The following is a 25,380-nucleotide window of genomic DNA, read 5'->3' as shown; positions in this document are numbered from 1 at the left end:
TCCTGGGGCGGCGGGTCCGCCGTGTTCTCCGCCGCGCCGGGCCTGGCTGGGGTCGCCATGGCCGCCCCCTCCGCCTTCTTCCTCCGGACCGCCTCCGCTGTGCCCTTTTTCTTGCGGGGATCGGCCGCCTCGCCGGGCGGCTCTCTGCGACGCCCCTTCGGGTCCGGGCGGCCGGCCGGGGGGAAGTCGCCGAGGCAGGGCAGCGCCAGGCCCGCGGGGGCGCCGAGCGCGCCGGCCACGCCGCCGTCCTCCTCCCGCCGCGGCGGCCGCGCCTCGCGGAACTCCCCCTTCTTCTCGGCCAGGTTCTTTACCACCTGCGCCCAGCCCAGCTTCCCGCGGACGCCCTCGCCGTCCTCGGGCCGCAGCGCCGGGCGCGCGGGGGGCAGCAGCTGCGGCCGCGCCCGCTTCCTCTCCTCCTCGGGGCCGCCGCCGGTGGCCATTTTACCTCCTTCCCAGCATCCTCCACTCGCTCCCGCAGCCAAAGGGCGCCCATCGCGCGCGCCCGCCCGCCCGTGCGGTGGGCTTTTGGGTGCTTTTGTTGTTGTTGTTTCCTTTTGAAATTTGATGCCTCTTTCCCCCGCCCCGCCAAAAATATTTACATGCGGCGCTAGGCGGCCGGCGAGGAGCCCGTGGTAATGGCAGCGCCACGCGGTGCGCGCCAGCCCCACCCCCGGGCACCGGCGCGGGGCGGCCGCTTGGAGCGCGGCCCTGGCCCTGGCTGCGCTTTGGCAGCCTCCGGCCTCGCTCTCGAGGATTTTGGTATTTCGCAACCGGCCCTCGATGATTTCATTCAAGCAGCGTGACCAACGGTCCGCAGCCCGAAGGCGGGACGCAGTTGAAGCTCTCGCCCATTTTGGTTTCTTTTGTGTACCTTTTCTAGGAAAACACAACAAAACTTAGCTCTCCCTCCTCCCAAAGCGTAAGCACAAGGCGATATTGTTTCAGCGTTGGATTGCGAGTATTTTCCAACGTCCAGACAGTGGGAAGGATTTGACAGCGAACATTTTACCTTTCGCTTTTTACTATTTTACCTTCCCATTGTTAAATTTTTACTCTATTACACTACACCTCTATCCATCAGCTCGTATTGTCATTTTTGGATACATTTTCAAGGAAGTTATATTCCATTATTATTATTATTTTTAAATAAAGCATCTCCAGCATGCGCATGTTAACGATTATAATACATCGAGCGGAGTTCGAAGTACATTGCAAGCTTTATCACATGCAATCTTCCAAAGCCATGCTGTAATTATCCCCTTTCAGGACGTAGGGGCTTGAAGATAGGGTGAAATCATTTGGCCAAGTGGCAGCATCAATAGGGAGCCCCTAATTATAAATAGGTGGCTAATATTTACTTATTAAACCGCTTTGCTTCTGGCATTGTGAATCAAGGGCTATTGATTCATTGGACTCTTCAGGACACCTTCAACACCAATTCCCTGGTTAAAGTGAGCACTGGATAGAATCTATTCCTCCCTCATCTGTCTCAGCTGGTGCTTTGGAAGTGGTCAATAAAATTTGGGTGGTTGAGGGGATGGGTTTAACATTACCTTTTGTCTGCTTTGTCTTATTTCTGCATATCTGTATTTTTTCAGGTGTGCTTCAGTGACCTTGCCAACTTCAGTGAAAGAAAAGGTGGGTGGTGGAGTCAGGGAGACCCTCCTTTGAATCTGAGTACTTCAGATCTCAGCCTTGTCCCATGGGGCCAATGAGTTCAGTTTTCATAGTTTCAATTTCTTCATCCATAACAAAGGGATATTAATATCTACTGTCAAAGAGAGAGGGAGAGAGAGAGAAGGGGGAGAGGGAGGGAAGGAGAAACAGATGGTCACTCCTCCTGTGTGCCCTGATGGGTAATCAAACCCTGGACATCCACACGCAGGGTGCTCTATCTAGCAAATCTGGGGTGTGGATAGAGAACTGGCGTGGGGCAAGATTGGGAGTTTATACTATAAACTTCCCTGCGTAAGAAGAAAGCAGGGTATGTGTGTGGCTGGAGCTAGTAAGTCTGACTCCAGATAGACTTTGAAGGTATTGCTATCAGATTTGGATGTGGGATGAGAGATGAGTCAAGGATGACTCCAGGCGGGAGCTGTCATTTTGAGTTAAGCAAAAAATGTTCATGGGATTGCACGTTAGTTGCAATGGGATTCCATTAGTTGCCTATTAGGTGTCCAAATGGGGATATTGAGTAGACAACTGGATATGTGTGGCTGGAATTCAGGGGAGAGGCTGAAGATGTGAGGCGAGGCAGCATCTGGGTGGAGATGGCATCTGCAGTCATGAGACGGGAAGGTAGCACATGGAGTGAAAGAGAGACAAGGAAAGGCCGCTGAGTTCTGAGGCAGTCTGATAATAAAGGGAGAAGAGGAGGAACTGGCAAAAGTGAAGAAAAGAAGGTAGGAAGCAACCCAAGAGTGGTTTCCCAGCTGCCACGTTTTCAAAGTCAAGGAGGGAGTGGCCCATTGTGCCAAATGCTACAGATAGTCTTCGGAAGATGAGGGCTGAGACCGTGACACGAGGTTTAGCAGAGTGGAGGGTCGCTGGTGGCATTAACAAGGGCAGTTTGGTGGAGAGGGAGGCCCTGACTGGAGAGGCAGAAAGGAACGGGAAGCGGAGTAGGCACACCTCTAGGACTTCTGCTGTGACGTGAAGCAGAAATAGGAGGGCCGCCGGATGGAAGTGGCCATTTCTTCTTTTTTTAAGTAGAAGAAATTAAAATACATTGGTATGCCAGTGGAGATAATACGGAGAAGGGGAGGGGAGAAAATGGGGTGAACTGTTGGGGAAATATCTTAAGAAAAAGTCAGAGAGTAGGATTCAGTGCAGAATCCTAGGAACGGGTCTCAGTAGGCAGTCTGTACGTAGTGGCAGGAGGAAGGCAAGTAGGCGGGTAAATGAGATGAGGTAGGTAAACTCTGAGTTTATTGACCCCACGACTTCTTTTGTGAAATAGGGAGCAAAGTCAAGAGTAAGGCCGGGGAAGGAAATGATGGAAGTCTGATGAGAGGAGAAATATGACATAATTCCCTAGGGTGTTGGGCGGGGCCGGCAGAGGGATATTTGAAACCCAAGTTCAGAAGACTCCTAAAGGGCTGCGTTTTGCCCCGCGAGATTAGTCCCTGTAGGCGCTCGGTAGTCTGTGCCCGTTTCCTTGGAGACCCATGGAGACCCGGACCAAAAGGAAGCGTCCGGTCTTGCGGGGAAGTCTGAAGTGGCCCGAGTGACCAGGCGAACAATGCTGAGACGGGGAAGTTGGAGAAGGTGAATAAACAGGCATCCCAAGAGATCACTGTCCCAGGGACGAGAGATGCTTCTTCCATTTTCCCCAATGGCGCGTGTCTTTCCGAAGCTGGTAAAAGGAGACCCGCGAGGTGGTGAAGTGCGCAGGCGTGTCCCCCACCCCAACCCGCGCGGGAGATGCTCCCGAGGTCTTTTGACCACGCCCCTCCCCGCCTATATTTCCCTAGCCCCGCCTCTCCCTGGCCCTCCTAGCTGGATTTTGGTTTGGCTTCATGTCCCTAGTATACTGCGGTTTGGGGTTCGAGACCCACCCCACCCCACCCCTTTCACGTTTACTGCTTGCATCCTCATCGGTTTGGGAATGATGGAAGTTCTTTCCCACCTCAACTCTTTCCAGACCTGGCTACGGTGGGAGTCCCTCCACAACCCGCAGGTTTCAGAATCTGGTGAGTACAGGAGGGTCAGGGCAGGGATGGGGAGCTCGCTGACCCTGAGCCTGCGGCCCTTCTGCCCTCCACTCCTGCGGAAGCGACTGTCCCGGGTGGTAGAGTCCAGAGACCTGAATTCCACCCATGGCTGTGGGACCAGGGCCTGCCTCTGGACCTCAGTTTCCTTACTATCTAATCAGAATGTAAGGGTATGCTGCTCTCTTATTTGTTTATCTCTTGACTGCTGCTACTCTGGTTCTCTCTTGGGTCTTTTTCACGTCTTGTTTCTCACAGTTCTTAGCACCTCACAGCCTGGCTGTGCTTAGTCAATTCTGGCTGGCTGATAAAAAAAAAAAAAGTGATAGCTAACATTTACCGAGTGTTTACCACATGCTTTACAAATAGCTCTCATAATGCTCACATCAACCAGTGGAGGTAGGCTTATAATTAGATCTAGTTTACCAATGAGAAAATCGAGGCTCAGAGACGTCAAGTCACTTGCTCAAGTTCACAAATACCTCTAAGGGGTGATGCTGGGATTTGAACCCACCCGGCAGTGTGACCAATTCTGTTATGTCTGGTAGGATTATGTTCCATGGCAGTGGTCCAAGCAGAAAATCGAGCCATCCACTTTGCTTCCAGCCCTACAAACGAGCAGCCCTAAGAAAAGCAAAATGAACACTAATATTAACTTCCAGCCAGGTGAGCAGAGGCACTTGGGAGCTGGTGTGGGAGCTGGGGATAGGGTACAGTGGATGCTCTTGGCCCTTGATGACACCACTTACGTTAAGGGTAGGTTGACTGCTTTAATCAACAATCCCCAGATTTCGAGCATTAATACAGAAGCTTCTATATCATATATGTCCAAGTACATTTGTAAATCTGGGCAGAAGGAGGTAATCTTTACATGATTATGGAGGGACCAAGGCTCCTTGAACCTTGTGGCTATGACATTTTGTAAGGCCTTGAGGTCCTCTGCTGGATACTTCTGCATCTAGCTGGCAGAGAGGGAACAGAGAGAGAGAGAGAGAGAGAGGTGATATTGTGGGCAGTGGGTTTTTTCAGGGCCCAGATTTGAAGTGATAGAACATCACTCTCATATTTCAGTGGCCAGGGCTCAGTCACCTGACCACTTCTAATCACAAAGGAAGATGGGAAATGTAGCCCAGCTGTGTGTCCAGTAGGAAAAGACAACAGGGCTTGGTGAATTCAGGGTAATCTCAGCCACGTCACTGAAATGCCTTCCAGGGGAGTTTTGAGGCTCAGGTAGACATAGCTACCGATCTTGGCTCTGCCATTTGCTCTCTTGGGCTTTAGTTTTCTCATTGTGCAGTGAGGCCACTAATACTTGATCGGATTGTTGTGAGAATTAAATGAGAAGATGTCTCTGATGCTGTGCTGCTCTGCCTTACCAGACCCGACGCTCCTTCTTTTTTTTTTTTTTTTTTTGTATTTTTCTGAAGCTGGAAACGGGGAGAGACAGTCAGACAGACTCCCACATGCGCCCCACCGGGATCCACCCGGCACTCCCACCAGGGGCGATGCTCTGCCCCTCTGGGGCGTTGCTCTGCCACGACCAGAGCCACTCCAGCGCCTGGGGCAGAGGCCAAGGAGCCATCCCCAGCGCCTGGGCCATCTTTGCTCCAATGGAGCCTTGCTGCGGGAGGGGAAGAGAGAGACAGAGAGGAAGGAGGGGGCGGGGGTGGAGAAGCAGATGGGCGCTTCTCCTATGTGCCCTGGCCGGGAATCGAACCCGGGTCCCCCGCATGCCAGGCCGACGCTCTACCGCTGAACCAACTGGCCAGGGCCGCTCCTTCTAATCATAAATATTTTGTAATATTCCTTTAGGGTCCTGAAATAAACTTCATAGATAATATAACCTATCTACGTATTTAATAAAAAATTAATAGCCTGACCAGGCGGTGGCGCAGTGGGTCGAGCTTTGGACTGGGATGATGCAGAGGATCCAGGTTCAAAACCCCGAGGTCGCCGGCTTGAGCGCAGGCTCATCTGGTTTGAGTGCAGCTCACCAGCTTGAACCCAAGGTCGCTGGCTTCAGTAAGGGGTCACTCGGTCTGCTGTAGCCCCCTGGTCAAGGCACATATGAGAAAGCAATCAGTGAACAACTAAGGAGCCGCAGCGAAGAATTGATACTTCTCATCTCTCTCCCTTCTTGTCTGTCTGTCCCTATCTGTCCTTCTCTCTGTCTCTGTCACAAAAGAAAAATTAATATAATACCCTAACTGTAAAGGAAAAGTTATTTAAGTTAAATGACATATATTTCAGTGTGTAAATTCTAGTGGTTGGACACCACTAGAAGATATGATGATGGAGTCAGAAACTTACTCATAGATGTCAAGTCCTGGTGAATGTAAGTTGCAAAGGCAGACTGACCGCCTGGTGGGATACTGGGACTCCCAACACCAGGGGGATTTTTCGTTGCTGCTACAATTTACAAAGCGGTACCCATCACTTGGTAAAGTGCTAAACAAAACAAGGGACAATCTTTCTCTTGATTGTAGCTGCTTACTTGGGAAATTAAGCATTACAGTAAAACTCTGCGGAATATTCTTTGTGTTTATATGTGAAACACGGTCATGTTCTGAGATCAGATCATTATAAATAGAGGGTTTTTTTGTTTTTGTTTTACCTGCAGCAATACTGGTAGGACTCCGGAAAGTCAGGCAGGACAGGAGAATTCTGTGTTCTGTGGGGGCTGTTCTGTTCCGGGGTATATCTGGCATCCCTGGCCCCCTCAGTATTTTTGAAAACCCTACCAGGGTACCTAAAATACCTCTGTTGAGAGTCATTGATACAGAGTGATGAGTACTAGGCGTGGTGGTGGTGACAGAATTTTAGTCTTCGGCCTTAGACCCTATTCAGACAGCATCTGCGAGGAAGCTGGCCCTTTTCCTTTCACTGGGAAGGCAGAGGAATGTAACAGACACAACCACAACAAAAACAAGGGCAGTTAACATAAACCAAGCACGCACTTACATGCTCTCACCAATTGAGCTCTCTGGCCAGGGCAGAATTAGAAGAAATATTAAAGCTACAGATCTTCTAAGTACTTAAGTTCAATTTGCAAATCTTATTATTTTTTTATAAATACTTGTAAGGAGGAATTTGAAGCTTATTAAATTCCCCTAAATCTTTTAAGCCCCACTAAAAATTTAATATGTTTATTTTCATTTCTAAATAGTTCACTTAATCTGATTAACAAAACTCATTTGGTATATAAATAATTCTTGCACATCTAATAAATAAACTGCAGATAATCTTACGTTCTTTTAAAAGTGTTGGTGATTTCGCCAGAGCAGGTGGTGGTACAGTGGATGGAGCGTCGAACTGGGATGCGAAGGACCCAGGTTCGAGGCCCCAAGATTGCCGGCTTGAGTGTGGGCTCATCCGGCTTGAGCACGGGGTCGCTGGCTTGAGTGTGGGATCATAGACATGACCCCATGGTCGCTGGCTTGAGGCCCGAGGATGCTGGCTTGAGCCTGGGGTCACTGGCTTGAGTGGGGTGTCGCTCGCTCTGCTGTGGCCCCCCTCCTGGTCAAGGCACGTATGAAAACACAGTCAGTGAACAACTGGGGTGCCGTGGTGAGGAATTGATGCTTCTCATTTCTCTCCCTTCCTGTCTGTCCCTGTCTGTCCCTCTCTCTGGCTCTGTCTCTGTCAAAAGAAAAAAAATGTTGGTGATTTCTACATATTTTTTTTAAATTTTAATTTTTTAATTTTATTTTTATTTTTACAGAGACAGAGAGTGAGTCAGAGTGAGAGATAGACAGGGACAGACAGACAGGAACGGAGAGATGAGAAGCATCAATCATTAGTTTTTCGTTGCGCATTGTGACACCTTAGTTGTTCATTGATTGCTTTCTCATATGTGCCCTGACCATGGGCCTTCAGCAGACCGAGTAACCCCTTGCTTGAGCCAGCGACCTTGGGTCCAAGCTGGAGAATTTTTGCTCAAACCAGATGAGCCCATGCTCAAGCTGGCGACCTCGGGGTCTCGAACCTGGGTCTTCCGCATCCCAGTTTGATGCTCTATCCACTGCGCCACCGCCTGGTCAGGCGATTTCTACATATTTAATGAGTGTCTTAAACCTTTTCATTTACACATTTTAAATTAGAATCATCAGATTCATCTATTAATCATTCCATCTCTTAATGCAAATACCAAGTGCATACAGTAGCTCCCTCTCATTCCCAGGGTATAGGTGTCAAGACCTCCAGCGCGTGCCTGAAACTGAGGCTAGTACTGAAGCCCGTTAATACCATGCTTTTTCCTATACCTACATACCTATGGGAACGTTTAACTGATAACTTAGGCACAGTGAGAGATGAACAATAATCACTATTGATCAAGGAGAACAGTCAGTGCTGGACAGCTACTGCCCCAAGGGGCAGCCAGGACCGTGAGAGGCGGCCTCTGCTGTCCCAGGTGGCTGCCTGCGGGGGGCACTGTCGGGAGAGGCAGCCATGACCAGGAGAGGCAGGAGAGGCAGCCATGACCGTGAGAGGCGGGAGAGGCAGCCATGACCGTGAGAGGCGGGAGAGGCAGCCATGACCCTGAGAGGCGGGAGAGGCAGCCATGACCCTGAGAGGCGGGAGAGGCAGCCATGACCACGAGAGGCAGCCTCTGTCGCCCCAGGTGGCTGCCCGCGGGGGCACTGTTGGGAGAGGCAGCCATGACCATGAGAGGCGGCCTCTGTCCCCCAGGTAGCTGCCCGCGGGGGCACTGTCGGGAGGGGCAGCCATGACCGTGAGAGGCGGCCTCTGTCCCCCAGGTAGCTGCCCGCGGGGGCACTGTTGGGAGAGGCAGCCATGACCACGAGAGGCGGCCTCTGTCCCCCAGGTAGCTGCCCGCGGGGGCACTGTCGGGAGGGGCAGCCATGACCACGAGAGGCGGCCTCTGTCGCCCCAGGTGGCTGCCCGCGGGGGCACTGTCGGGAGGGGCAGCCATGACCACGAGAGGCGGGAGAGGCAGCCATGACCACGAGAGGCGGCCTCTGTCCCCCAGGTGGCTGCCCGCGGGGGGCGCTGTCGGGAGAGGCAGCCATGACCACGAGAGGCGGCCTCTGTCGCCCCAGGTGGCTGCCCGCGGGGGGCGCTGTCGGGAGAGGCAGCCATGACCATGAGAGGCGGCCTCTGTCGCCCCAGGTGGCTGCCCGGTGGGGGCACTGTCGGGAGAGGCAGCCAGCTGCAGGGCTCAGGCCGTGTGGGGACAGGCAGCCACAGCCATTTCCGTAACAGGTAAGAGTAATAAGGGGGAAACGCAATATGGTTTTGAATGGAAAGAGCTTAATTGGTTTTTATTTTTATTTGTTATACTTATTATATTTATTTGTTATTTTTATTTTTTTATATTTACTATAGAATGCAGGAAAAGGCTTGTAAGAAAATGCAAAAGAAAGGGAAGGAAGGACGGAGGGAGGGAGGGAGGGAGGGAAGGAGGGAGGGAGGAGGGAGGGAGGCAGGGGGGGAAGGAGGGTCAGAGGCCAAGGGGACCCGTGCCCAGCCCAGCCCTGACAGGTGGGCCCCGAGCCTGTTGCAGAGCGCAGCAGGGACAGGAGCCTGCCACCCACTGGTGCCTCCCTCACGCGGGCAGCCTGCTGTGGGCATAGACGGCCATCTTATTAGAAGGATCTTTATTTGATTGAGACCAAAACCTCGTTCCCTATCATTATGACCTTTGTTTCATGATGTGCCTGAACATACACATGTCTGATCCTAAATGGATACACTCAGCTTGGCCTTACTTGGTCAAGAATTAGTCCCTGAAGGACCTGAAAACCAAATGGGGTGATTTTTCATGATAAACGCCGTTCAATAGAATGACTACACTATGAAAAAAAGAGAAAAAATAACACTCAAAACCATACCATATTAAAAGTTATGCAAATGTGGTCTATCTGAAAATATCTATTGTACTGTACTGTCCCTTTTTCTGGTGATTCTGTGAGATACAATACCCACGTGATGTGGTACAGTGGGGTGCAGGAGGCGTTAGGCCATGGCTGACCTTGCGGTCATATGTCAGGAGGAGGGTCCCTGAGCCAGGAGGATGTCGTGTCTTCCACCCCCACTTACCGCCTTTCCTGTCTTTTTTTTTTTTTTTTTTTTCATTTTTCTGAAGCTGGAAACAGGGAGAGACAGTCAGACAGACTCCCGCATGCGCCCAACCGGGATCCACCCGGCACGCCCACCAGGGGCGATGCTCTGCCCACCAGGGGGCGATGCTCTGCCCATCCTGGGCGTCGCCATGTTGCGACCAGAGCCACTCTAGCGCCTGGGGCAGAGGCCACAGAGCCATCCCCAGCGCCCGGGCCATCTTTGCTCCAATGGAGCCTTGGCTGCGGGAGGGGAAGAGAGAGACAGAGAGGAAAGTGCGGCGGAGGGGTGGAGAAGCAAATGGGCGCTTCTCCTGTGTGCCCTGGCCGGGAATCGAACCCGGGTCCTCTGCACGCTAGGCCGACGCTCTACCGCTGAGCCAACCGGCCAGGGCGCCTTTCCTGTCTTGACTTTTCCTGTCTTGACTACGCAGTTACCCTGCGTGGCGGCTGTCACCTGTGCAGTCGGAGGTGTGACGGCAAAACTAGCGCACATTTGTTTTTTTCTTCTGCACAATTTTTTTTTTTTTTTTTTTTTACAGAGGCAGAGATAGACAGGGACAGACAGACAGGAACGGAGAGAGATGAGAAGCATCAATCATCAGTTTCTCGTTGCGCGTTGCGACTTCTTAGTTGTTCATTGATTGCTTTCTCACATGTGCCTTGACCGCGGGCCTTCAGCAGACTGAGTAACCCCTTGCTGGAGCCAGCGACCTTGGGTCTTCTTCTGCACAATTTTGTGGCTAGAAGGTTTGTTCTTAGTGTAGAACTTAGCAACCTCAGCATACGATTTTTTTTTTCTTGCTGAGAACTTGCAACTCTTCTCTTACAAGAAGCACTTCGTGGCTTCTCTGGCGCATACCAGCATGGCCAGCATCTCTCCTCTCGTGCTTTGGGGCCGCTGCTAAGTAAAGCGAGGATGGCCTGAACATGAGCTCTGTGACGCCTCGCCAGTGAGTCTGACCACTCCGACGGCTACTCAGCGACTAACGGGCGGCCAGCACATGCAGTGTGGAGGGCTGGATGGAGGGGTGATTCGTGCCCTGGACGGCCCTGGCGGGATGGTGCGAGATTTCATTACGCGTCTCAGAACGGTGGGCAGCTTAAAACTTATACGGGTTGGCCCTGACCGGTTGGCTCAGTGGTAGAGTGTCGGCCTGGCGAGCGGGAGTCCCGGGTTCGATGCCAGGGCACACAGGAGAAGCGCCCATCTGCTTCTCCACCCCTCCCCCTCTCCTTCCTCTCTGTCTCTCTCTTCTCCTCCTGCAGCCGAGGCTCCATTGGAGCAAAGTTGGCCCCGGCGCTGGGGATGGCTCTGTGGCCTCTTCCTCAGGCGCTAGAATGGCTCTGGTCGTGACAGAGCGACACCCTGGAGGGGCAGAGCATCGCCCCCTGGTGGGCGTGCCGGGTGGATCCTGGTCTGGCACATGCGGGAGTCTGTCTGACTGCCTCCCTGTTTCCAACTTCGGAAAAATACCAAAAAAAAAAAAAAAAAAAAAACTTATACGGGTTGTTTATTTCTGGAATTTGTCATTCTATACTTTTGGGCCATGGTTAAGGTGACCAACTTTTTTACAATGAGAAAGAGGACAAAAATAAATTGAAGGAAACAATATTGTAAATAAAAGAAACATTTTATTCATTGCAACAATAATACACTATAATATGATAAATGCATAATAAAAACATTTGTAATATTTTATATTGTAATTATGCTTACATTCCTATTAATTTTTAATAATAACTGTAAGAAAAAAGTACTCATTTAGATACAAATACGTCACATCACACGCAGTGGATCGACTCTGCATCAATTGAATACAGACATTTACAGATGAGTCTTCCAGTATCAAAAAGGAGGACAGGTAGGAGGACCCTTTTCGAGGGAGGACGGAGCTTACAAAAGAAGGACTGTCCTCCCTAAAGGAGGACGATTGGTCATCTTAGCCGTGGTTGACTGTGGGTAACTGAAACCGCAGAAAACAAAGCCGTGGATAAGGACAGGGAGGAGGGACCGAGGTACAGGTGACTCAGAATGTTCACACACAATTATTTTCACTTGCTTCATCACTTCAGTACGTAACACGGACCTTTTCCAGGGCAGAGAGTATCGGTTCATTAAGGAAATCATATTTCTCTGAAATGAGCGGGGCTGCACCCGAGGCAGGGACCCCGGCGGCGGCTGAGGGTGCGGCAGGGGCATCTGTGCGGACTGGGGTGACTTGTCTCATGCCGGGCAGGCCACGCTGAGTGGAAGCAGGGATAGAAGAACCTGCCCTCCAGGGGCCGTGTTCTGACCTGAGATATTTTCCTGTATTCCTTTTCGGGCACGGAGGTCAGAGACAGCCAGCTGGAGTTGGGCAGGGCTCCTGTGCCTTCGTCCGATGGCATGGTCCTGGCCCCAGTTCTCAGACCGCTAGTGATAACAGTGACAAGCAGTAATGTTGTGTATTCAGCACTCAATATATGTTAGGTACTATTCCAAACACTTTAAAATACAGTAACTTCTTGTTTAATATTCATGGCAACCCTATCAGGTAGGCAAGATGGTTGTTTCTATTTTATAGATGGGGTGAGTGAGGGACAGAGAGAACGTGAGACCTGCCACGGTCATACAGGAGATAGAGGGCGGAGCCTGGCTCAAACTCAGGCTGTCTGGCTCATTAGTTCTTGCTCTTAATCCCTACTACCAAGTGTGAGCTGGCCACTGGCCAGGTTGGGGCGAGAGATTGGGGGCACGTGGCTGTTTCCCATTCTCCCCCCCCCCCCCCCGTCATCCCCGCGGTTACTGGATGTGTGTAAGTTCCCTGGGCTTCTCCAGCCTCACATCAGGGCCTAGAGCGGGGCCCAGGAACTCATGGATGGATGTGAATTCCATCCTTTGTCTCACCGTCACGCCCTGTAAAGTGGTGAGTGGGTAGGGCTGGGGCTGGACCATCTCCCCTGGATGGTGCGCTCACCTGACCCCAGGCTGGCTGTATCCCCTCACTCTCTGCCCTAGAGTCTCCCAAGCCCGCCACGCTGATGACAGGCCGGCCGAAGAGTCCACGAGAACTGCACGGAGGGAGGAAGGACTCTGGGAAGACCAAGCTCCAGCTCATGAGGGTACTGGGCGCACCTCCCACCTGCACCGCGGGCAGGGGCACGGGCACGGGGCACGGGCACGGGGTGGCAGCAGCAGACGTGCACTGAGCCCCTTGTAGGTCTGACACGACTCATTTCCTCCTCACAGCAGCCCAGGGGGCATGCTCGTTATCATCCCTGTTCTACAGATGGGGAAACTGAGGCGCAGAGCAATTAAAGTCTTGCGTGAGGTCACACAGCTAGAAGATGGCAAGCCCAGGGGTCAAAGCCAGTTAAGCAAAGGGCGTTGTGTTTGAGACTCAGGAAAACGAACAGAATCTCTTTGTATTTCACTGCATTAGGAACACGATCTGTGGGTGATTCGTTAAAACATTTCCAGTACAATCCTTTCATGGAATACAGTGCATCTTGAAGCAAGGCTTAGACACTTTCTATTAAGTTTTTTATATCAGCTGCTACAGTTTTGGATAATTGATTTTTTCACCATCCATTTATTTTTTTTATGGCTTCTGAACAGTGTTTCAAAGTATTTGAAATGACTAAAAGGAGGCAGGGGCTTTCGTGCCTATAGCAAAAGGTAAAATACTAAATACTGTAAGTACCACAAAATACTATACTATAGAAGAATTCTTAACTTCTCCAGGAAAGTGCTCAATAGCTCACTGAACAATGACTGCTATATAAAGAAATAGGGGAGATGTATTTGCTTTGAACCCGTATTTCCCCTCTAACCTTCAGTTTTGCAGAATGATTTAGCGGCAGCCCAGCGGTCTTAAAGGAGGAACTCGTATTTTTGATGCTATTTTTATCCTGACTTTAGAAGGGTTTGTGTGTTCTTGTTTGATAAGAACCGTGAACTTAGACAGTTCAACTCTAAAACCTGTGCGACTGCCCGTTCCTAACACGGTCCCTTGTAAATCACTCATTCGTTTACTCGGTCAACAGATACTCGTTGAACACCTACTGTGTGCCAGGCCCTGTCCCAAGTGGGCGGAGTCCCCAGTGTTGTGGCTTCGGATATTCAGTAGCTCCCATTCTACTGGGGGAGAGAGACGATAAAAAAGGCAAATAGACCTGGCCGGTTGGCTCAGCGGTAGAGTGTTGGCCTGGCGAGTGGAAGCCCTGGATTTGGTTCCCGGCCAGGGCACACAGGAGAAGCCCCCACCTGCTTCTCCACCCTTCCCCCTCTCCTTCCTTTCTGTCTCTCTCTTCCCCTCCCGCAGCCAAGGCTCCATTGGAGCAAAGTTGGCCTGTGTACTGAGGACGGCTCCATGGCCTCTGCCTCAGGCACTAGAATGGCTCTGGTCGCAGCTGAGCAACGCCCCAGAGGGACCGAGCATCACCCCCTGGTGGGCATGCCTGGTGGATCCAGGCTGGGCGCATGTGGGAGTCTGTCTCTCTGCCTCCCCACTTCTCACTTCAGAAAGACAAAAAATACAAAAAATACAAAAAATAAATGTAAAAAAGACAAATATATGACACGTGTGGTGGTGGCTGCAGCTCTCAGATGCACAGAGACCAGGTTGGGGGTTAGAGAGGCACAGAGGGAGGAGCAGCTGTCACTGTAGGCAGGGTGTCGGGGAAGGCTGCTAACCGGAACCCTGGGAGGGGGAAGGGTCCAGGTGGAGGCTGCTAACCGGAACCCTGGGAGGGGGAAGGGTCCAGGTGGAGGCTGCTGACCGGAACCCTGGGAGGAGGAAGGGTCCAGGTGAAGGCTGCTGACCGGAACCTTGGGAGGAGGAAGGCTCCAGGTGGAGGCTGCTGACCAGAACCCTGGGAGGGAGAAAGGGTCCAGGTGGAGGCTGCTGACCGGAACCCTGGGAGGGAGAAAGGGTCCAGGTGGAGGCTGCTAACCGGAACCCTGGGAGGGGGAAAGGGTCCAGTTGGAGGCTGCTAACCGGAACCCTGGGAGGGGGAAAGGGTCCAGGTGGAGGCTGCTAACCGGAACCCTGGGAGGGGGAAGGGTCCAGGTGGAGGCTGCTAACCGGGACCCTGGGAGGGGGAAGGTTCCAGGTGGAGGCTGCTGACTGGAACCCTGGGAGGGAGAAAGGGTCCAGGTGGAGGCTGCTGACCGGAACCCTGGGAGGGAGGAAGGTTCCAGGTGGAGGCTGCTAACCGGAACCCTGGGAGGGGGAAGGGTCCAGGTGGAGGCTGCTGACCGGAACCCTGGGAGGGAGAAAGGGTCCAGGTGGAGGCTGCTGACCGGAACCCTGGGAGGGGAAAGGGTCCAGGTGGAGGCTGCTGACCGGAACCCTGGGAGGGGGAAGGTTCCAGGTGGAGGCTGCTAACCAGGACCCTGGGAGGGAGAAAGGTTCCAGGTGGAGGCTGCTAACCGGAACCCTGGGAGGGAGGAAGGGTCCAGGTGGAGGCTGCTGACCGGAACCCTGGGAGGGAGGAAGGGTCCAGGTGGAGGCTGCTGACCGGAACCCTGGGAGGGGGAAGGTTCCAGGTGGAGGCTGCTGACCGGAACCCTGGGAGGGGGAAGGGTCCAGGTGGAGGCTGCTGACCGGAACCCTGGGAGGGAGGAAGGGTCCAGGTGGAGGCTGCTGACCGGAACCCTGGGAGGGAGAAAGGGTCCAGGTGGAGGCTGCTGACCGGAACCCTGGGAGGGAGAAAGGGTCCAGGTGGAGGCTGCTGACCGGAACCCTGGGAGGGAGAAAGGGTCCAGGTGGAGGCTGCTGACCGGAACCCTGGGAGGGGGAAGGGTCCAGGTGGAGGCTGCTGACCGGAACCCTGGGAGGGAGAAAGGGTCTAGGTGGAGGCTGCTGACCAGAACCCTGGGAGGGAGAAAGGGTCCAGGTGGAGGCTGCTGACCGGAACCCTGGGAGGGGGAAGGGTCCAGGTGGAGGCTGCTGACCGGAACCCTGGGAGGGAGAAAGGGTCCAGGTGGAGGCTGCTGACCGGAACCCTGGGAGGGAGAAAGGGTCCAGGTGGAGGCTGCTGACCGGAACCCTGGGAGGGAGAAAGGGTCCAGGTGGAGGCTGCTGACCGGAACCCTGGGAGGGGGAAGGGTCCAGGTGGAGGCTGCTGACTGGAACCCTGGGAGGGAGAAAGGGTCCAGGTGGAGGAACCACAGCGCGGAGGCCCTGAGGTTGGCGTGAGGTCAGTGTGGCTGGAGCAGTTGAGGGGGAAGATGCTGAGACGTGGGGGTTAGGGGGAACAGCGAGTCTGGGTTTTTATGCTGAGTGAGACAGGAAGGCCCCGGAGGCTTCCGGGTAGAGGAGGGATGTGACCTGGCTTGGATTTTCACAGGAGCCGTTGGGGGGCTGCTGCTGTGCGGGGAACAGGCTCGTGGAGACAAGGGCGACACGGAGGAAGGGAGCAGAGACGTCCCAGTTGGTTTGTTCTGGGAAATGGAGTTGGATCCTGATTCTGCCTTCCAGCCTCGGGACAATTATTCACTCACTCTGCCGGGTACCGTGCTGCGTGTCGGGGACACGGCCGTGGACACGGCGCTCCGGGTTTGTGCTGTTATGAAGCTTACACGTTAGCGGGCAGAAACATAATAAATAGATTGACAAAACCCAGAGAACAGGTGTCCATCAGCCCTGCAGCCCGTGCTTACGGAGCCCTGGGCGCTGTCCTGTGTGCTGGGGAGAGAGCTGTGACAGCAGCCAAGGCCTCTGCCCTCCTGGTGGTGACAGTCCAGTGGGGGACACACCTAGGAAACGAGACAATAAGAAAAATATCTGTTATGTCGGGTGGTGTGAGTCCTAGGAGGAAAATAAGTTGGGAAAGGAGGAGGCATCATTACAAACCATAATCAGTAACTACAGATTGGGGTGAGGGTCGGGGAGGAAGCTGAGGGGGGTCCCACCCTGGCTCTGGTGGGCAGAGAAGATCCAGTTCTGGAGCGGGGCTCGCGAATTCTACGGTTTATCCGAATCCCTGGGAGCAGGGTGTGTGAAGAGTCCCGATTCCTGGTGCCAGCCCCAGCGGCTGGCTCAGTGGGCCCGAGACGGAGGGACTGGCATTTTCCACAGGACGCTTCGGATCTCTGTGGCCGTATTTGGAGAGATTTTTTAATGTGGAGGCAAGATAGTAGAGAGAGAGGTCGGGGAGCCCAGACCTCAGGGACAAGAGCTCTGCTACGGGTGACCTTGGGTGACTTACCGACTTCCGGTCTCTGCTTCTATAAAGTGGGGCTGGTGATAGTGCCCGGCGAGGAAGTGTGTGTAGCATGTCTAACACAGGCCTGGGCCCCTCAGCACTCCACAGCTTTGCCCGACGCCTGCTCTTAATATCGTGTGAGGAATATGGGAGCTGAGGGCTGCAAGGGGGGAGGGTCCTAGCCAAACACAGAGAAACGAGGACAAAGAGGAGGCGTGACAAGCACATAGGTGTGGCCCGGCGGAGGGTCCGAGTGGCGACAGTCATGTCAGCCCCTGTTCACTGAGTGCACACTGAGTGTGCAAGGCGTTGCCACTAAGCGATTTGATGGTGAATATGATCTCACTGGTGTTTTTACATCAGCTCTCCGAAGCAGGTATTAGCTACCCACGTCCGAACGAGTCTAGTGGGACTCTGGGAGCCTCACTGCCCAGCCCCCCTGAGGTGGTCCGTGGCAGGGCTCGGGTCTGAAGCAAGGTGTGTCCTGGCCCTCATGTGGGAGCCTCAGTGGGTTGGGCCACGCCTTGCAGCGCCTTGGGTTTGTGTAGTGGAGGGACAGGCTCGCTGGGGAGTCAGAAGTCTGCCGTCTCAGTCCCCCCAGTCCCGGGAAGCCAGTCCCTGGCTGTGACTTTGGGTGGGTCACTTAGCCTCTCTGAGCTTACACCTGTCAGTAAAATAGAGTTAACAAACCGAGGGCTGTGGGAGGATGAACAGACACCACTGCCAGATGCCAAAAGAGGCACAATGCCCAACGCATAGTAGGTCCTCAACAGCTGTTACCGTTATGATTGTAGACTTTGTGGACCTGCTGGGTTGACTTAGGCCCTTAGCCCCTCACTGTTTGCACAGGAGCCTTGTATGAAATGGGGGCGTACTCAGCTCAGCTGCCTGATAAGAAATGTTAGCGATTATCATCCTCTCTGACCCTCGGCTTCACCTCCAGACGTGGCCCATCACCTCTGCCCCCTTTTTACCTACCTGGGGCACTTTCTATTGTAACGATTATTGCTACTATATTTCACTGATTCTAGTAAGCCATTGATAATAAGGTGCACCTTTATTTACCCACTAATAAAATACTTGTCTTTAGATTGCGACACACACCAACTGTAAGATGCATCCCCTCCTCAGAGGTGTAAAATTATGGGGGAAATGGGCATTTCAGAATGGATGAAATATATAGTTGGAGGAGCTGTGTCCAGACAATGGGGAACCGCCTCCCAGCACGGGTCGCATTCACCAGTCGAGGCCACTAGGGGGCGGCTGTGCGGCGGCAGGAAAGTGGTCCCCAGGCGCGGGGAGGCTGCCATCCCTCTCCCTCCGCCCACAGACGATGCTCTGGAACCGGCAGAGCTCGCTCCAGGAGCTCCGCAACCAGAAAGGCTTCCTCACCAAGCTCAATGAGGAGCTGATCAAGACCATCCAGGGCACAGAGGACAGCGCAGCCCTGAAAACGCGCAGGATGCTGCAGCAGCAACACATCTTCGGGGTGAGGCCCCTGCCCTCTGGCCCCGGCCCCGCCCACCACGCCGCCCTCCTGAGCGCTCTGGCGCCCTCTCCTGGCCTCCCCCGGCCAGTGGCGTAGCTGCTGCGGCTTCCATGCTTGGTGCCGTTGACCAGGGCTTTGGAGTCAGACCAGGGTTGGAGGACTCATCTTAACGCCCGTACTTATTAGCTGAGAGACTTTGAGTTACCTCTGAGCTCTGTAAAATGGGGCTGAACAGCATCTCTTCCAAAGATGTGTGTGTTGGGGTGTTGTACTTGGTAAACAGTAGGTGTGCAAGAGAAGTCACCAGCAGCCAATACTCAGAAGGGATCCGACTAAGTGAGCGCTTTGTATAGGCTTAGCTTAGGCATCCTCCCAGCAACCCTGCGGGGTGAGCATTATCCTCATCTTTATTGTACATCTGAAGAAATGGAAACACAGGCTAGCTGCCTTGCTTAAGGCCGCTCTCAGGGTCACTGACTAGCTAGCAAAAGTCACTGTTGAGGCCCTGGCCTGGTTGCTCAATGGATAGAGCGTCATTCCCGTGCACCGAGGTTGTGGGTTGGATCTCCGGTCGGGGCACATAGGAGAAGCAACCAATGAGTGCACAACTGAATGGAACGACTAAGCGGCCCAAGTTGCTGCTTCTCATTCTCTCTCTTTTTCTCTCCCTCCCTCTCCCTCTCCCCCTTCACTTCTCTTCCTGTCTCCCTCCCTTTTTTTCTCAATCTCTCAAATCAATGGAGAAAAAGAGGAGTCTGAGCTGGGATGTGACTGCAGGCAGTCTGGCACCAGGACCTGTGCTCCTGCCACCGGCTGTGCGTCCCACCCTCGGCCGGTGGTACTTCTGGTCCGTGGGGACGCAACCCAGTCAGTGAGACCAAGGACATACAGAGTTTCTCGGCCCAAGGAAACTTAGTAGAATATTCTCCAGACCCAGACAAAGTCACTGCCTGATCTTCTGTTATTGACCCATTGATCCATTCCCCCCCCCAGTACTTCCTACAGGCCCTGGGGAAACAGTGAGCAGTGGGACCCCTTGTCCACCCCGAGCTCTCATTCTGGGGGGGTCACAGGCCCTTAGAAAGCCAGCTGTGTGTACTGTGATGGGGATGCGGGACTCAGAGCTTAGTGGCGCTCTCTAACCCAGGCAGGGGAGGATCAGGAAGGCTTCTTGGAGGAAGCGATGCTTGGGTTGAAACATGCAGACGCGCGTTATCAGCTGGTAGAGAGCACGGGTGCAAAAGGCCTGGCTGAGACAGAGCACAGCCGCGCGAGGAGCCGCGTGTTGCCTGGTGTGGCTGCACAGTGAGGTGTGAGGAAGGGACCAGAGAGAGATGAGATGGGCCCCGGCAGGCCAGAGGGAGGAAGGCCTTGTCAGACAAAGCAAGGAGTCTGGACCTTGTTTACAGGGCAGAGGAGAGCCACTGGGCGGTTTGAAACAGAGGAACAAGGTCACTGATTTTTGTTTTATTTATTTTTTAATTTTTCCACTGATTTGAGAGGGGGTGGAAGGAGGGCGGATGGGGGAGAGAGAGAGAGAGAGAGAGAGAGAAGCATCGACTCGTTTCACTTAGTTGTGCACTTACCGATTCCTTCGTGTACGGGCTGCGGGGGTCAAACCCGCAGGGCACCGGGTCAGCGCTTTACCCACTGAGCCACCGGGCCAGGGCCCAAGGTCGCTGTTTTGTAAAGAAAGGCCATTCTGACTGTGGTGGAGAATCAGTCAAGGGAGAGGACCAGAGCGGGGTGGGTGCCGCTGTATTGCAGACAGGATATGGAGAAACCTTCACTAGATAGTGGCGGTGGGGACGGTGTGAAGGGCCTGGCCGTGAGTGCTGTTTGGGGTACAGACTCCAGTCCACTCGGTGAAATTTGGGGAGAGAGGGGGGAGTCCAGACCGATGCCTTGGTCCGGCAGTGTGCCGGGGTGTGGTAAGGCTGTCAGAGGAGGAGGGGGTAGGACGGGGGAGGTGGGAAGAGGGGAGGGTTCTGTGTGCCTGCTTCCCAGCCTCTGGAAAGGGTCCTAGGTCCAGGGACCTCTCCGAGGCAGGGCCGAGTCCCCGAGTCCCCGAGGGGCCGCGCTCCGGGCAGGGCGAGCTGACCCACCCTCCCACAGACCATCATCCACATCCTGGCGCACTCGAACGAGAGGAAGCTGCAGCAGATGACGCGTGAGCTGCAGGAGTGGAAGAAGAAGGAGGAGTCCAAGATGAGCTGTAAGGATCCAGGAGGCGACTCCCCGAGCCTCACCTGGGCCCCTGGGGAGGGCAGCTGCAGGGCACTCACCTGTACCCGCTGTTCTGGGCCCACCGGGCCCATCAGCTCCCTTCTCAGGCCCACGGACGGGCTCAGGTCCAGCGCTAACAGCTTGCTTATGGAGGATGCAGCACTTGTAGGTCCCACGGGCCTTCGTTTTTCAGGGCACACTCTCGGTCATTACAACGCCCTGTGGGGCAGGGGATATTCTCCCACTTTACAGATGAGGAAACCGAGGCTAAGAGAAGCGAAGTAGCCTGCTGACGGTTATACCGCCAGGGGCCAGAGTCCAATCCAAGCCTGCCTCTGTTTCCCGCCGAGGTCGCGCTGGGAGTCGGTGGCTGGCCCAGGTCCAAGGTCTCCCATTGTCCCTCCTGCTGAGCCTGGGGCTTCTGTCCCCTGAGCAGAGGGAGGGAGTGTCAGGCAGCCCCAGACACGGGGGTCCCCGAAGGAGCACTGGTCTTAATCCTGCTGCGGTCGTGTCTTGGGAACCAGTGTTGCCCCATCTTCCTGGGCTTGTTACGTTGGGCGGGTGAGTGTATGAGGAGACCGAAGTCCAGAGAGGGACGGTCACCGTGAGGGTCACACAGCACGTTCGTGGTAGAGCTGGGACTCGTCTCGGGATCTTGCAAGCAGCTTAGTTGCTTCTTTTGGGGGCCTGTGGGGCCTTCACTTTTCACCACCTCCCAGCCTGGTGCGAGCTCGCTTAAGCCCAGATCCCGGCCCATGGGCCGAGGAGAGCCTTGCCCCCTGGGTCTCCTGGGAGGGGTCGCTGAGGGAGGATCCTGCCTCCCGTTCCTCCTGACCCCTCCAGACCTGAAGCAGCAGGTGGAGCAGCTGAATGCCAAGATCAAGAAGATCCAGGAGGAGGTGAACTTCCTGAGTACTTACATGAACCAGGAGTATCCTGTCAGGTCGGTCCAGATTGCCAGCCTTGCGCACCAGCTGCAGCAGCTGCAGGACCACCAGCAGGTGGGCGAGCCCCTGCCTTGCCCTGCTGGATCAAGGGGAGTGGGGGGGCTTGCAGCCAACACGCCCCTGCTGGCCCCCAGGATGAGCTGGATGACTTTAGCAAGGCGCGCAGAATGGCCCTGGAGTCTTTGTCTGATCAGATTCAGGCGAAGAGAAAGCAGGTCCTGAGCTCTCTGGTGGAGGTGAGTGGCCGGCGGCCGCGGTGGGTGGGTGGGCGTCCCGGTCCTGCACCCAGCCCTGCTCTCTGCCCCGCCCTCTGCCTCCGGGCCCCCTGCGCCTGCGCAGCCACCAGCCTCTGCCACGCACGGTGCCGGGAAGAGGCACGTGGGGGCCAGACTCTCCTTCGTTCACAGAAGACCCAGCAACCCCACCAGGGGTTCCTTTTGCAGAAGACCTGGGCGAACCGAAGCCTGGCAGAACGCAGGGACAAATTCCGAGAAGTGAGCAAGCGGATGGGGACGGCGAGGGTGCCCCTGGGCGGGAGCGCGACGCTGGGCAGCCCCCGGGGCCTGTGCGCATCCGGCTTGGCCTGGTCGGGAGCTCAAGAGGTCTGGGACTCCGGCGTTGGCCTCTCCCCTTGCCGACGCCGTTGCCGTGACTTGTCATTCATCTGAGAAGGGGAATCGTGGAGGCCTCGGCCTTGCCTCATAAACCAACACCCCCCGGGCGTGACCCATAAGCCACATCGCCAAGCGTCGCCCACTCAGCCGTCACTTTCCTGCCACCAGCCACCCCCTGCCTCCGCCCCTTAGTTCTTGCCACGGGCCACCATTGCCATTGACTGTCATTCATTCTCAGTGTTAATGGACTTCATCGTCACTGCCCTCTTGCGCTAACTGTCCTTACCTTGCACCTTCGTCAGTGACCTGTGCGCACAAGTGGCCCTCGCCGTCCCCACCGGCCCTCCTTAGTCCTTACCGTCAAGCACCGCCCCCACTCTGCAGCCTGTCCTCATTCTCCGGGGTCCCTTCACCTTTCTCAGGACCATCAAACCTTGTTGCGAAGTTGTGAACCAGCCCGGCTGGGCTGCAGAGGACCCTCTCGGGAGCCCGGGAGGTCCCGGGGGACAGAGCCCCAGGCCATTTCCCCAGATGTCCTTCCTCCTCGTCCGTCCGTCCGTCCGTCCCTGTCACCCTTCTCTCCCTCTGTTGGGGCGCACTTGGCTTCTCAGGGTCTGTGCCTCTCTCTCAGTTCACCAGCCAGGTTGAGGAAGAAATACCCGCATTAAGGGCTGAGGTAGAACAGCTCCAACGCCAGGTCCGGGAACCGCGAGAGGTCGTGTTCGCAGACATTCTGCTACGGAGACCCAAGTAGGTGATCGCTTTTCGGCTGTCTCAGACTAGAGGGGAGCCCTGCCTCCTGCGGCGGGGGTGGGAAGAACAGTGCCTGTCCCTGACCGAGCCCTTGTGACACGCCTGCATGGTCTCCTTTCATCCTACCGACCGAGCTCGGAATGGTTATTCCCCTTTGACAGATGAGGAGACTGAGGCCCGCCTGTCACATAGTGAGTGCCAGTGGCATCGCTGTCAGCTGGAGGATGAGCCTCTGGGAGGGGAAGTGGGATGCTCAAGGTGACACGGAGCCAGGCTTCCAACTGAGCCACCCGAGTCCAAAGAGTGCTCGTCCTGAGGGGTCCCAGCATGGGAGCTGGCCTCCTGCCCCCTCTTGACTTTAGAGCTCAGTGGGGGGACATCAGTCCTGTCGGACCAGCTCCTTTTTCATTTCTGAGTGCGTGTGTGCACAGTGCATCCTTACAGCTGGGCTGCGAGGCCGCGCATGTGTTTTGGGATGGAGCTCCCTAAATAAGTCCCAGTGTTCTGCAGAGCAGGGCTCCCCCGAGGACGTGCGCCCCCACCCGGCAGCTCTGGCGCCCTCCTTGACTCTCACATCCGTCTTTGCTTTTCCCTCCCAGGTGCACCCCAGACATGGACGTCACCCTCAACATCCCTGTGGAAGAGCCGCTACCCTTCTAGCGGGCAGGGCCGCGGTCGCCCTTCCCTCCCTGCTCTCCGCCCCACACCTGGAGCCTGGAGTCGACCCCATCCAGCCCCGCCTTGCCCTCTCTCCCTCCTTCCCCCACCTGCATCCTTTTGGGCTGGGTACTGCCTGTTGGACCAGGTGGGAATTTCCAGTCGAGTCAGTCTTCCAATTCTTTTTACCAATAAAGCTGGATTTGTCGTTGATCTTTGCCGGTGCCTGGGGCTTCCCTGTTTGTGCCCGGACCTGTTATGACCAGTGTCGGGATGGAGGGGAGACTCCTTGAGTTCAGTACACCGGGGGACTTGGGAGACTCGCTGGACCATCATCGCTGATGGCTGTCTCTCTCTCAGTCTGGCTGTCTATCCACTGCCCCCCCCCCCCGACTACACACGGACACGAACACAAACACAAGCGTGCTCAGGCACACAGCCAGGCGCAGTGCCCCGCTACACGCTCCGTGGCCGTGCGCCAGAGACGCGCCATTCACGGCCCCCTTTCAGCAAGGACCTGTTGCCCCGACGACTGGGAATGCCGTGGCAGGTGGCCCTCGGCTGTCGAGCCTTTCAGGGTTTGTCTCGGCTGTGGAAAGCCACCACTGACTTTCCCACAAGGGTTCCAGTTGCTCCATACCCTCCAATACACTGTTATCTTCTGGGTTTGGGTTTTTATAATAGTAGCAAGCCTAGCAGGCATGAAGCCACGCTTTGTTGTAGTTTTGGTTTTCTTCTCCCCAACGACCAACGATTGATGAGCATCTTTTCACAGGCTTATTTCAAAGAGCCGCGTCCGCCACCGAGGACTCTGATCTTTTGATCTTCCTGAGACGTTTAGCAGTGACAGTCTGTACAGACACGCCCTTAGCGTTTTCCTCTAGACTAGAGCATGCTTTCCTAACGGGGCCTCGTAGGGTTCGCATCCTGTTCCGGCACTGGGTCCGGCTAATCGAGGAAATGGAAGCTTCTTGTTCTGACACCCGTCTCCGTGTGTCTTGTGTAGTTCCTTGATCTAAGTCTAGTTTAGGGCACCGGAAGGAATTAGGAGGACTCTGGTCAGGTCGTGGGCAGCGGAGACCCCCGGTGTCTGGTGTATGCCAGCATGGAGCCCCTGTGAGTGTCCACTTCGGCATGGGAATACCGAGTGTAACCAGAAGGTGGCAGTAAAGGGCCAGTAAAAAACAACAAAACACCTGCCAACGACTTCAAGGGTCAGCTCCTGGGCAATGGACCCCCAGTTCGTAAATCGCCAACGGGGTGTTTTATTGTAGAATTCACAATCAGAGACGATCACTTTGGCCATTGGCCGGTGTGTGGACCCTGAGAATGATGTCTTCTTGTATCGACTGGAATCCATCAAGTTGAAGCTTGTGTTCCTTAAATCCCCTACTTTGTGGTTGGCAGAAGGAGCTCAAGGCATCCGTCGTCAGATTGATGCCGTCGGCCTGCATGTCCACTGCTGGGTCCTGCGAGGATGAATGGCTTTCTGCATCGTGTGTCCCGGCCTCAGGGCACCCGGAGTGATGATCAAGGGCCTGAGCAGCTTTCGCTTCTTTCATGTTGGACTGATAAACGACGCTGTGGGAGACGCGCTTGAATAACTGCTGGAACATTCTTTCCTGGTTTGCATTGCTCTAGTGAGCCCGGCCTTTTCATGTGCGTGCCAAGTTTTAAAAATTATTTGCTGATCTGCCCCACGAGTTGTGG

The 25,380-nt window shown here is 54.7% G+C and overlaps 1 protein-coding gene and 1 long non-coding RNA gene across 2 annotated transcripts in view; one reads left to right on the top strand and one right to left on the bottom strand.

Annotated features, from left to right (window-relative positions):
* Positions 1-25,380, bottom strand: part of LOC136405121 (uncharacterized) — a 249,628-nt gene that overhangs the window by 57,610 nt on the left and 166,638 nt on the right. The gene's annotated exons all lie outside the window — the stretch shown is intronic.
* Positions 1,554-23,841, top strand: C5H20orf96 (chromosome 5 C20orf96 homolog). Its single transcript, XM_066386270.1, has 12 exons — positions 1,554-1,638; positions 3,123-3,267; positions 3,644-3,692; positions 4,259-4,376; positions 12,792-12,895; positions 18,315-18,473; positions 20,589-20,688; positions 21,543-21,700; positions 21,781-21,882; positions 22,054-22,140; positions 22,892-23,010; positions 23,613-23,841. The coding sequence occupies exons 2-12, from the start codon at positions 3,242-3,244 to the stop codon at positions 23,671-23,673; spliced, it is 1,083 nt and encodes a 360-aa protein (XP_066242367.1). The 5' UTR covers positions 1,554-1,638; positions 3,123-3,241; the 3' UTR covers positions 23,674-23,841.

The sequence above is a fragment of the Saccopteryx leptura genome, chromosome 5, assembly GCF_036850995.1.
Source record: "Saccopteryx leptura isolate mSacLep1 chromosome 5, mSacLep1_pri_phased_curated, whole genome shotgun sequence".
Taxonomy (NCBI): Eukaryota; Metazoa; Chordata; class Mammalia; order Chiroptera; family Emballonuridae; genus Saccopteryx; species Saccopteryx leptura.
Note: the sequence above shows the minus strand (reverse complement) of the source record. Positions and strands in the feature narration are given on the sequence as shown.